The sequence below is a fragment of the Dasypus novemcinctus genome, chromosome 12 (genome assembly GCF_030445035.2).
Source record: "Dasypus novemcinctus isolate mDasNov1 chromosome 12, mDasNov1.1.hap2, whole genome shotgun sequence".
Taxonomy (NCBI): Eukaryota; Metazoa; Chordata; class Mammalia; order Cingulata; family Dasypodidae; genus Dasypus; species Dasypus novemcinctus.
In genome coordinates, this window is record NC_080684.1 from 26,580,356 (window position 1) to 26,593,953 (window position 13,598).

Here is a 13,598-nt window from a genome sequence, read left to right on the forward strand (position 1 = left end):
AATATGGATATGTCATTTGAGGCAAAAGGACTTTGGGTGATTGAGGGGAATTAAAGACACTCATCTGAATATCAGTACACTAAAATATTGCTTTCGGTCACACTTTTCAAGTTCTGCGTAGAGTTTGTATAGTGAGCCCAGTCATTCTGTTAATTATTAGCATTATGTTTAATAATGGAAAATGCCAAGAAGAGACAAGAAATCAATGGTGAAATTTTTAAATTTAATTTATGAACAGGGAATAACTCTTGAGAGCCAAAGGGCATTGCTTCTAGTCATGAAATTACACCTAACCTGTGACATATTTTAGTCACAAGTTATAAGCCTATGTGGAGAAAGGAAGTAAAACAAATTTTTAAAATGGAATGGTAAACAAAACACTGAATATGTTGAATTTTAAAAAGTTAAAATAAATAACGATTAAATATCTCCAAATATTACATGCAGATTGAACAGAAGTCGGCAGTCAGTGATGAGAAACAGTACAATAACCACATTCATTCTGTTGGGACTGACAGATGACCCTCAACTACAAGTTCTGCTTTTTATATTTCTCCTTCTTACGTACATGCTGAGTGTAACTGGGAACCTGATCATCATCACACTCACCTTTGTGGATTCCCATCTTAAAGTACCCATGTACTTTTTCTTACAGAATTTTTCCTTCTTGGAAGTCTCCTTCACATCTGCTTGTATTCCTAGATTTTTATACAGCATAGCTATGGGTGACAAGGCCATTACCTATAACTCTTGTGTCATCCAAGGGTCTCTTATTGACCTCCTTGGAGTGTCAGAATTTTTTCTCTTTGCTGCCATGTCCTATGACCGCTATGTGGCCATCTGCAAACCCCTACACTATGTGACCATCATGAGCAAAAGTGTCTGCAATTTTCTCATCATCTGCTGTTGGACAGCTGGTTTCTGTATAATAATCACACCTTTTAATATGTTTTTAAAAGTTGAATTTTGTGCCTCTAATATCATTGACCATTTTGTCTGTGATGCAATTCCCCTAGTGAAAATTGCATGCTCAGACACAAGGCTCCTGGAAGAGACAGTGATAATCTGTTCTGTGCTGACCCTGATTATGACTGTGCCTTGGGTAGTTCTGTCATATGCTTACATCATCAGGACAATTTTTAGATTCCCCTCAGTCCAGCAAAGGAAGAAGGCCTTTTCGACCTGTTCTTCCCACATGATTGTGGTTTCCATCACCTATGGCACATGCATTTTCATCTACATAAATCCTGCAGCAAAGGACAAAGTGACCACTAATAAGGTGGTTTCACTGCTCGTTACTTCTCTTTCACCTACATTGAACCCCTTTATTTATACACTGAGGAACAATCAAGTCAAGAGAGCCTTCAAGGACTCAATCAAAAGGATAGAATTTCTCTCTACTAAATAATAGAAATAGTATATAAAGGAACATTTCAAAAGAAAATATTTATTTTTATCATTTATGGTGCTGGGTATTTTCACTCATTGCTTATAAACTTGTTTCTGCTTTAATATTAATACTAATATTCCATTATTTTTCCCAACACATCTGTGAAATAGTTTCCACTGAACACTCCTCAATTCCTGCATGCTCATTTTTCATACAAATGTTTGATAATTTTTAATATCTCTATTAGAAAACATTGAAATATAGTGCTTAAAAATAACTTTGGTATGAAATTAACTCCATAATATTGCATTTTACATTAGAGTAAAATCCATTATTTGATCAAATATAGGGTAATATCCCTTGAAACACTACCCTTGTGTGTATTACAGTGATATCCAAATACATGAAATAAGAGTAATTTTATATAAAATCTAATAATCAATGATAAAAAGCTAATAAAGTAGCATAAGCAACAAGTTAGCAACAAAATAATAACACTTGCAATATTGAGGAAATATAGCATTAGGGTAACCTTGAAATGAAAACCTAAAATTTGCCACATAAAATTTAACTAAGATACTCGTGAATCATAGCTGAAAACCTTTCAAAGTTGTAAACAAGTAGTCATAAAGATGCAACCTAAATAGAGCAATGAATTATCATATGATTTGTAGGTGCTCAGGAGAACTTATGCTGGAGGATGGAGCGGGGGGTTACTTTATGGATATCAGGGGTTTAGGTGCAATTCTCAGAATCTGTATGGTGGCATCACGTGGAATGACAGAAAGGAATAAAGTCAGAACTAGCAAACCATTGCACACTCAATGAAAGTTTGAATTAGAAAATATGCACATTTCTCTAGAGTATATTTTTTGGAAAAATATAGTCTGCCATGTATTAGGTATGTTTCATGCCATGTGCCTACACTTAATATAAATTAAGTCAGTACAGTCACAGTGCTCTCACAATGGATGAAGAATTTATAAATCCACACCAATGTAATTCTTTGGAAATTAATTTAATCCCATTAATTAACAAATTACTGGTTTGAAAGCATTGAAATGCTTGGATCAATACATTAAAGTGGATTTTTTGCAATTAATGACATGGATACCAGGATGTTAGATTGTGTTTTGACGTTATTTAACAGATGGACAGTATATAATAGTTGTGATGGTGCCGTATATTACTGTGCATATTACATACAACATACACCATTCCTTAACACTGTAAGTAATGAATGTAACTTTAGGTATACCTACTTACTAAAAGACAAACAAATTTTTAAAATTATAATGCAAAAATTCATATCAAACGCAAAATTACGAAGAACTGTAGTGTGAGGAACAAACTATTTGGCATAAATTTGCCTTTATTAGTAACTGTAGCAGTTTTATATTATTTATGAATTCCAAAAATAGTTATTGAATTATGTTTGTAATCTGATTTGTTCCTCTGTGCATATTAGATTTTATTATCTTCAGAGGTTTCACTTTTATTTGATTAAATTATGATCAAGTCTTTGATTCAGCCACATCAGCAGGATGTCGAGTCCTCACCAACCAAGAGAAAAAGACACAGCAGAGGAGAGATAGAGTTTTGATGCTGGATCCCTGGGAAGCAAATACCCAGAGAGGCAGATATGTGAGGAGAGAGAGAAGACTCTATTAGACATGTCAGAGGGCCCAGGAAGAGAAGGAGCCAGATAGACTACAGGTGACCTTGTGAAGATTTCGGAGCAGCTGAGCCTGGAAAGAAAAGAGCCCCAGAGAGAGAGTCAAATCTTATGCTAACCTATAGCTGATAATGGAAGGAGTTGAGACCCCTGAGCCTGAGGAGGAAGAGGAAGTCTCTACTCTTGCAGAAAAGCACAGTCATCTTGCTCCAATACGTGCCAGTAGACATTAGTGAGAGAAGTAACTTACACTTTATGGCTTTGTGACTGTAAGCTTCTTCACCAAATAAATTCCCTTTTACTAAAGCAAACAGATTTGTAGTATTTTGTATCAGCTTTCCTTTTGGCCATTTAATACACTAACCAAAACTTTCCATGATATTTGCAAAACACACATCAATAGAAACTGTGTTTCTCGTGTAATGATACTGCTTATAACCCAATGAAATAAAATTTGAATGCATATTAGAAGATTGACTGAGTTTGTTGAGTCATCATTTGCTGCAAAGTCATGTTAAAACTTCTCACAACCTAGTAAATATCTCTGAACAAGAAACAGAGATTGAATAGAAGTCAGGATTCAAAGATGAGTAACCGCAGAATAACAACACGTATCCTGCTGAGACAACCTTGCACTGAAGGTTCTTTTTCACCTTCCTCTTTTTTCACCTACGTATTGAGTGTAATTGGGAAGCTGATAATCATCTCCTTCACATTCATGGATTCAAACATTAAACCTGCTGTGGACTCTTTCCTACAGAATTATTCCTTCTTAGAAATCTGACCTAAATCTACTTGTATACCAAGATACTTGTACAACATATCAACAAGTGCCAAGATAATCACATACGATGATTGTTTCATTCAAAAATTTTTTTACAGACTTCTCTGTTGTTTCAGAATTTTTCCTTCTGGCAACCATGTCCTGTGACTGCTATGTGACCATCATCAAACACTTGTATTATCTGACCATCATGAACAATAGAGTCAGCGCAACACTTGTCCTGTGGTACTGGAAAGCTGGCTTCTGATTCTATTCCCAACACTTAGCATGGGCCTAAACCTGGAATCCTGTGACTAACGTCCTTGAGAACTTTGCTGTGATGTATAGCCTTTCCTCAAGATCTCATGCTCAGATACATGACTCACAGAGCAGATGGCCATAATCTGTGTGTGTTGACTTTTTATGACACTTGTATGTGTACTTCTATACTATTCGCTGTTAAGACCATTCTATGATTCTCTTCTAACCAACAGAGGTAAAAGGAATTTGCTCCCTGCTCTTCCCACATTATTGTGATCTCTGTCACCTATGGCATCTGTATCTTCATCTGTGTCAAACCATCAGCAAAGGAGTCATTGACTGTCACAAAGGGTGTGAGAGTGTAAACTAATTCCATTGTTCCTATGCTGAACTCCTTCATTTACACTCTGAGGAACAAGCAAGTACAAAACAAGCCTTTGTTGACTCAATCCAGAAAATTGTATTGCTCTCAAAAAAGGAGCAGGATTCACCATTGTAGAAGAATCCAAATTTTATGAAAAATCATTACTCCCTAATATCTTTAACCTTTTATTCCCTTCCCCCAATCAGGATTACATTTCTAAGAAAGAATATGATACATTTTTAGTAAGCAAAAATGACTTTACATCTACCCCAACATTTAAAAAATGCGATAACAAAAAACCAAACAAGCAAAATGAACTAAATCAATGAGTTCATCTTCATAAATATTCTAGATTGAATAATTTGCTACTTGCCTATGCCAATTCCAGGTTTTGAGGTGCATTTGTATTCTAGAAACTATTACAGGTTATTTTAGATTTTATTTCAATGAACTTTTTATATTGATGATTTAAGGACTGTTGCTTTGATATAAATATGGGCATTAAATTTGAAGTAATAATACTGTTAACAGTGTTCATGTTTGCATTGTAATGGCGATTTCAGCAGTTGCTACTTAAAAAATACGAGAGCTAAATAATTTTAGGAAGTGGTAAAATCAGGATACAAATCCATTTTTATCCTATTCCAAAGCCTGCGTTTGCTATAGCATAGTTTACCACAATGACGCACATATTTCAACATCACAGTGTGTTCAAAAGACACCTTAAAAAAAGTTAACCTGTACTGAAATAGTTATAGTTTGATTCAAGAAAACAGAAATTTAAGTGGTTTTAATAAAAATTCTTATCAAATTTTAGCATCCATTTTAATATGTCTTCATGTATGTACAGAAGATTGGGAAATATTTTTATTATAATATTTCATATCATAATTACAAAAGTAATTTTATACTTTAACATAGAGCAAGAGAGCAGCAGATAGCTTTGTTCAAAAAAGTGTGGTCAAAAGCAAATATACTCTCTCTTGAGAAGGTAGCCAAAAGTGGAATGACATATGAAATGGTATACAGAGTTGAACCTATTTTAACGCTAATTATGCACCTTTGTGGGGAGGCCCATAAAAGAGGACAACAGATTACAATAAAGTGACTCTCTGTGATCAATTAATTTCAATGCTGCAAGGATCCACAGAAAACATTGGACAACCACTAGGCACTGCTATTCCTATGATTTGGTGTTATATAAATGCTCTTCTTAATGGATCCTCAAGGTTGAACCTGAAATAGCTTCCTTTCAACAATATCATCTAGATTTTCAGATTATTGCCTCATACTAGCTTTTAATTTCCTACAAGAGTTTTATGCTAAATGATTTTTTCCAATACCATCTTTACCCATACTACCAGATGACAAAAACTCTTTTCACTGTCATTTTAGATAACTGGTACCTTAGAAGTAGGGGTAATGGAACCCTAGAATATAATAATTTTTCTAAACTCACTTAGAAAAGCTTCACAAGTCTCAAAAAATCTAACAGATACACAGATAAAATTTCAGTCTAATAGAAGAAAGAATCAACCATCCCTAAAGAAAAATGCATCACAAATATCCATCATATCATTAAATCTCCTTGGTTTGCAAAGAAGCAAGACTTGGAAACCATGTTCAGAACCAACAATAAACAACTCTAACATGGTTCAGATGTTGAAATTAACAGAAATGTAAAATAAAACAAATTAAAAGTTATTACAATTATGTTTAAAATGTAGTGTCAACTGCAGTCACCCCTCGGGCTGAAGTGTGGTTTGCTGGCCTGGCGGGGGAGCAGCCGCGGCAGGCCAAGCCGCTGCCCCCATAATAGGGTGGCTGGTTGGACTCACCGCCACCCCTGAAGGGAGCTCGGCATGGGCGCAGAGTGCCCTCGGGTCTCCCCTTCTCGGCAGCCATGCTTCCGTGGCCGCCCCTCCTCCCAGATAGCGCCACACGATGCCTTCTTTCTCCCTGCGCAGGCGTAGGGCGGAAAATTCCAGTCTGCCCTTTTCCCCTCCCCCGACAGCAGCAACAGCCAGGCGTGGGCGGAGAAATGCAGTCTACCCTTTTCCCCTCCCCCGACAGCAGCAACAGCCAGGTGTGGGCGGAAAAATCCAGTCTGCCCTTTTCCCTCCCCCCGACAGCAGCAACAGCCAGGCGTGGGCGGGAAACTCAAGTCTGCCCTCCACCCCAGCAACAGCAGCCACCAATCCCTAAACCCTGCCCCTTCCCCCAGCAACAGCGACAGCCAATCCCTAATCACCACCCCTCCCCCGTCCAGTACCGCCCACTGACCTTTCGCCGGCAACCAATCAGAACAGGGCGTGGCTTCGACCAATCAGCCTTCCCCAGCCCCTATAAAACTGTTGCCTCTCCCTCAATAAGGTGGACTTGCGTGTTTACCTTGTCTCCGCGGTAGTTCTTCTGCCGTGCGCCCTCCAGTCCTGAGAGCCCCTGACAAGGGCCTGGCCTCCCTTGTTCCCAGTTCGTCGCCTGCTTCTCCGGGCGACCCCTTCATCGCCGGCTTCGCCGGGCGACCCCGTCAGCCGAACTGCGCAACCCCTGTGAGACCGACCCCTCGTCTGCTGCCGGACCGACCGCTCGTCCCAAGTGGGACCAACCCCTCATCCCAAGCGGGACCGACCCCTCGTCCAAAGCTGGACCGACCCCTCGTCTGCAGCCAGACCCCACCTCTACCGACCGAGCAAGCCGCCGCAGTCAACCTTATATTGAATAAAGAATAGGGAAAGAATAGCACAATACAGAAAGCATAAGTAGAACTAAGGTCAGCTTCTAGTGTAAGAAATGAAATGTCTGAAATGAACAATTCAGAGTAGATTGGCAGGAGAAAGAGTGTCCTTGAAAATACAACAAGAGAAATTATCCTAAGTAGAATAACATAAAAATTTTGAAAAACATGCAGAACTTTGTCATCTGTGGGATTATATGAAGTAGTCTAATGCATGTGCACTTACAGGGTCTGAAGAAGAGGGAATTTGTAAAATAAAAGGGTTGATGTAATAATGATTGAAAATATTTCAAATTCTGTAAAATAATAAATTTCTAAGAAGAATAAATATGAAGGAAAAAGTAAATTATAGTTGTATGTACAACTTTGAGTATTTCCAATCAGTATTTTTGGTGAAGGAAAAGTGGATATGCCTGTAATGTAATCTTGTCTTTTTTTTTAATTGTTAAGATTTCTTTTTTTTTAAAGATTTATTCATTTCTCTCCCCTCCACCCCACCCCTATAGTCTGTTCTCTGTGTCCATTTGCTGTGTGTTCTTTGTCCACTTTGTTGTTGTCAGCAGCACAGGAATCTGTGTTTCTTTTTGTTGCGTCATCTTGTTGTGTCAGCTCTTCGTGTGTGCGGCACCATTCCTGCTCAGGCTGCACTTTCTTTCACGCTGGGTGGCTCTCCTTACGGGGCGCACTCCTTGCGAGTGGGGCTCCCCTATGCAGGGACACCCCTGTGTGGCATGGCCCTCCTTGCATGCATCAGCACTGCGCATGGGCCAGCTCCACACGGGTCAAGGAGGCCCGGGGTTTGAACCACAGACCTCCCATGTGGTAGTTGGATGCCCTATCCATTGGGCCAAGTTCACTTCCCTAATCTTGTCTTTAACATGTAAACAGAGACCAGTACAATAAATCCATACATATAAACTTACGCATCTGTATATATGTGAAAAATATTTTCTTATAAATGTGTTTGTATGTGTGTATGTATTAATATATTGGAGTAATATTCACCTGTTTTGTTTTTATATACTCAGAAAACCTGCAGAACATTAAAGAAATCAACTTTGATGCATATTACTGTGGCAGAAAATAAGTTGTTCAAAATGGGAAACATGGGAAAAAGGAGGCAAGGGATAAAATAAAGAAACAGAAATAGCACCCCAATTGTCACACCGTCACACCAAATTCAAGATTAGAAGTGGCATAATAGTAACATAAATTCTTCTAAACTTGTCTCTAGTTTCCACATAATTTCTATTTTAAAGCTCAGTAAGTATTTTGTAATTCATAAACAAGTTTATTCTACAATTCAGATGTCAAAGGAAAGGCATTAGAACAGCCACAATAAGTTTGGAAACAATACATAAAGAGGGAAGGATTATTCTTTTCTATGTTTTGGCTTATTAGGGAATTACAGAAAGCAAGATTGTAAGAGAATGAAAAGACAATTTAAAGAACGGGGGAATTAGTTCAAATCACAGGGCCAACAAAATATTTGCATCTGATATATATATATCTAAATCTCAAAACTCACCATTAAAATAATGAAAAACAATCCTAACAGAAAATGTACTAAAAACCTGAGCAGAGAGTTCACAAAAAAGAGATTTGATGTGGGGGCATTTTTGGGACTTGGAGTTGTTCTAAATGATAATGCATGGACAGATGCTGGACATTATATATCCTGCCATAACTGGCTGAATGTACTGGGGGAGAGTGTAACATACAATGTGCACTATAATCCATGTGGTGTAGCAGTGCTCCAAAATGCATTCACCAAATGCAATGAATGTGCCACAATGATGAAAGAGATTGTCATTGTGGAAGGAGTCGGGTGGGGGTGGGGTACATGGGAACCTCTTATATTTTGTTATGTAACAATCACAAAGATCTACGTATCTTCAAAAAATTACAATTAAAAACATGATGGGGGTGGAGGGTGGGGAGTGGGGTATATGGAACCCTTACGTATTTAATGTAATGTTTTGTGTGATCTATTAACTTTAAAAAAAGATAATTAAAAAATAAAATAAAATAAGAAAGGATGTGCAGATAGCAAATAAGCCAATGAAAAGATCAACCTCTTTGGTCATTAGAGAAACACAAATTTCCACCACAATACATTCACTACACATCTATTAGGATGAGTAAATTAAAATAGAGTGATAACACAAAAGACTGGCAAGGATGCAGAGAAAATATCATTCATATCTTCCTGCTAGTGATGGAAAATGATACAGTCACCCTAGAAAGTTGATTAGCAGGTCCTTTTAAAACTAAAATTGATTTACCTTTTGACCCAGCAATTGCATTCTTACATGTGGAATAGAATCTCACTCAGAGCCTCTGAAATGAAACAACCCTGCAAACAACTTGATTCCACATTCTGGCCTATGAACTGTGAGATTTCTATGGTTTAAGCACCAATTTGTGGAAAACTGTTACGGCACTCCTAGGACACCAATATGCCAGACACAGATAAAAAAGCTGAAATTTCTTCCCTTTAGGTTAACTTGTTCAGATTGATAAGGAAAAGGAATAAAATCACATCAATTCCATGGAATTGGATGAGCAGGGTTATATTAATATTTTCAAAAGCCAGTGACTGAACACCTGCACAATGATATCTAGGATATGGTTATGTTCACAAACCAGATGGAATCCTACATTACTGAAAAATGGTTTGTAACCATGATCTGAGTCAGTGTGTATCTATGTAGGCAGAAATCATTTTGTTGGGGAGAAAGAATGGTGAATAATACTATAATTTTAATTGATTCATGGTATGCCAAACATTACTTTGACCTTTCTGTCTTAGACAGTTTGTAAAATATACTGTAAAGATAGTTTGTAAATATATTGATAGAATTAATTTAAACTTCTTTTTCAGACAATAATGCCCTGGATCAGAAAATATTCTGTGAAGTTTAATTTGAAATCTGCAAGTGATATTTTCACTATGAAAACAAATTTTCCAGGAAATAAAATATATTCTTACTTTAAAAAAGTAGAAACTTGATTAAATGACTATAAACGTTTGAAGGAGGAAGGAGAATATTTGAAATTAAAAGCAATATGAAAAGTGACACAGTGGAAAATATCATGATTAACATGCTTTATTGAGGAAATTCCTATCCTTTTGGATTACTTAATTATGGCAATGTCAGAATCTTATTAGGCATCTTGGTTTTATATAAAGCAATGTAGAAGTTGATGAAAGACAAATAATAGAAGCTATCTATGGAATTGTGGCCTAAAAATGTCCTTAAATAAAAAAGACACAGAGTCTAGATAGTATTTCAACCCCACATATTTTCTTTGCACAGTGGTTGTTCTGATGTATAAGGAGTTTGGGGAGATGTGCTTTATGTTCCAGCACTATTTCTATTATTGGCATTCTTCATAAACATTTTAATTCTTTAAATTTATTAGTATGATTTGAAATGGCATGACATTTCTGTTTTATGTCATTGACATTTCATTACTTCATTTCAAATTCAAGTATTAACAAATAGGAAATAGTATTTTTTAATATTAATAAATATAGAAAATGCCTCTGAAAATTTCAACAACCTTGATGGCAAATCTCTTAGGAGACTAGGAATAAAAGGCAATTTTTTTAATCTAAAAAAGATTTCTGCATAGCTCTATAACCAAAACTACTTATGACTAAAAACTGAAGTAGACCCTGAATTTCAAAAAAGATGAATGTCCATTCCAGTGCAAAAAGTCAGGAAAAAGAAATTAAATGAGTATGCATTGCTAAGTAATAATTAAAATATTGATTATTAGCAGGTGGCATGAATAAATATTTGAAAAACAATGTGTTTTGTCATATTTTGAAACTAAAAATGAAAAATATCCATAAGAAAGGTCATGTCAAATTATGCACTTGACAAACTAAACAGCACATGTGAGTAAAATTCTCAGCATTAAAGGAAAAAAAGGGATATTTTCTCATTCTGATAAAAGGTACAGTTATAGGTTGTTCTAATTACCCCCAAAATATATATATATATATATTTTTAATTGACTTTGTAATAATATTACATCAAAAATATATATGTGAGGTCCCATTCAACCCCACTCCCCCACTCCCCCTCTCCCCCCCAAAACACTCGTTCCCATCATCATGACACATCCATTGGATTTGTTAAGTACATCTTTGGGCACCTCTGCACCTCATAGTCAATGGTCCACATCATGGCCCATACTCTCCTCCATTCCATCCAGTGGGCCCTGTGAGGATTTACAATGTCCGGTGATTGCCTCTGAAGCACCATCCAGGGCAGCTCCATGTCCCAAAGACGCCTCCACCTCTCATCTCTTCCTGCCTTTCCCCATACCCATCAGCCACCATGTCCACTTTTCCCAATCCAATGCCATCTCTTCTATGTGGACATCGGATTGGTTGTGTCCATTGCACCTCTATGTCAAGAGGAGGCTCAGATTCCACATGGATGTTGGATGCAATCCTCCCACTTTCAGTTGTAATCACTCTAGGCTCCATGGTGTGGTGGTTGTCCTTCTTCAACTCCATCTTAGCTGAGTGTGGTAAGTCCAATAAATCATATTGTAGGTGCTGGAGTCTGTTGAGGCTCAGGACCTGGCTATCACATTGTCAGTCCAGAGATTCAAATCCCCTAAATATATCTTAAATCCCAACGTTAACTGCACCTCCAGCACATTAGCATGAAAGTCTTATGAAGGGAGATCCCATCTGAGTCCAGATTCATCACACATAAACACCATTTCCAATGAGGGGCCATCTGCCCTGGTAGTTAACCCCATCGGCCATGGCCATAACTCTCATGGGTCTCTTTAGCCTTCAAAGGAACCAATATCTGGGGGTTGTATCTGCTTTATCTGTCTCTCTGACTCTGCTCAGTTGTGCATGAGGGCAATCCTTCTGCCAGCCTCCAGACTCTTTTTTAGAAACTCGTAGCCATATAAACTCATTTCTCCTTTCCATTTCCCCCTTACTTTAGGTCAAACAGCATTTTAAAGTCATGTTATTTTATGTAGACATGGATATTCTGCTGATCCGCATTGAACCTTCCATATAAGGTCCTTTTCCAGTTGCATCATCAGTTAGTACAAAATATATATATTAATGTCCTAGATCCATACTATATTCTAGTCATGTTTAGAAATTAATCTTTGAAGATAATGTTAGTTAAGATGAGGCGAAAGCAAATAAGGGTGAACACTAAAACAACATGATTTCTATCCTTAAGAGAAAATTAGACAGATCAGAGAGACAGAGAAGATGGACATGAGGCTGAGGCAGAAGATGCCATGAATTGTCAGCGAGTCATTATCAGAAACCTACAGGCTTCACAGGAAGCCAGGAAGTATCTACAAATATATTTCAGATTACTAGATTCCAGAAATATGAAACTATAAATTTCTATTATTTTAAGCTACCCAGAGTCTGGTAGTTTTCATGGAAGCCCTAGAAACTAAGACACATATCTACAAAAACCTACAACTATCATCACATGTTATGTAAAATACTGTCTTTATCCATAAGATCAGGAAAAAGACAAGGACATTAGCATGTGACACTTCTGCTCAAACATTCTACTCATGGTCATGGTAAAGCTATGAGACCAAAAATAAAGTAAAACCTAAGATCTTTTAGACAGATGAAAATAGTTATCTTTATTTGCCTCAACAAGAGCAGCTTTATTAAAAGTAGATATTTTCTTTTTAAAAAGTCAGAATTAATAAGAGATATCTTAAGTGTTTCAGGAAAATGATCCACATGTAAAATTCAAATGTATTAGTATATTGACATAAAACCAACAGTAACTGAAAATTCAAACTGCACCTAAAATATGAAATATTTGGACCTAACTCTGACAAAGTGAAAGACCTATGCACTGAAAACTACAATTTTGCTTAGAGAAGTTTAAAATGAGACATTAAAATGGAGGTTTATTCAACTTTCATGGACTGAACGACTAAATATTGTTGAGTTTAATTCTATATAATAATTCTCTAGATTTAGTCCAATCCTGATAAAAATCCAAGCAGTTTAAGTAAAAACTGATGAGCTGATTATAACTTAAATGGAAATGCAAATAGACCTCGAATAGCCATAGCAACTCTGAAGAAGAACATTGCTATAGAATATGTACTGCTTGATTTAACATGTACTATAGAGCTAGAGTCATTAAGAGAGTACAATAATGGTACAAAATAATTTGATATACATAATTTAAAAAATGAACTTCTATTCCTACCTTGCACTATTTACCACACTTAACACAAACTGTTTATTGCTCTTGGGTTAAGCAAAAATGACTTGGCTAAAACAAGTAAAGTATGACATATTAAAAAATCTGATGAGGGGAAGGGGAAGATGGTGGCTGAGTAAGGAGCTCCAAGAATCATCTCTTCTTACAGGCA

At 36.8% G+C, this 13,598-nt stretch overlaps 1 protein-coding gene across 1 annotated transcript; it reads left to right on the top strand.

The window, feature by feature from the left end:
- Positions 1-568: 568 nt before the first annotated feature.
- Positions 569-1,408, top strand: LOC105746846 (olfactory receptor 6C2-like). The gene has a single exon (XM_012528098.2). The coding sequence runs from the start codon at positions 569-571 to the stop codon at positions 1,406-1,408; it is 840 nt and encodes a 279-aa protein (XP_012383552.2).
- Positions 1,409-13,598: the final 12,190 nt, after the last annotated feature.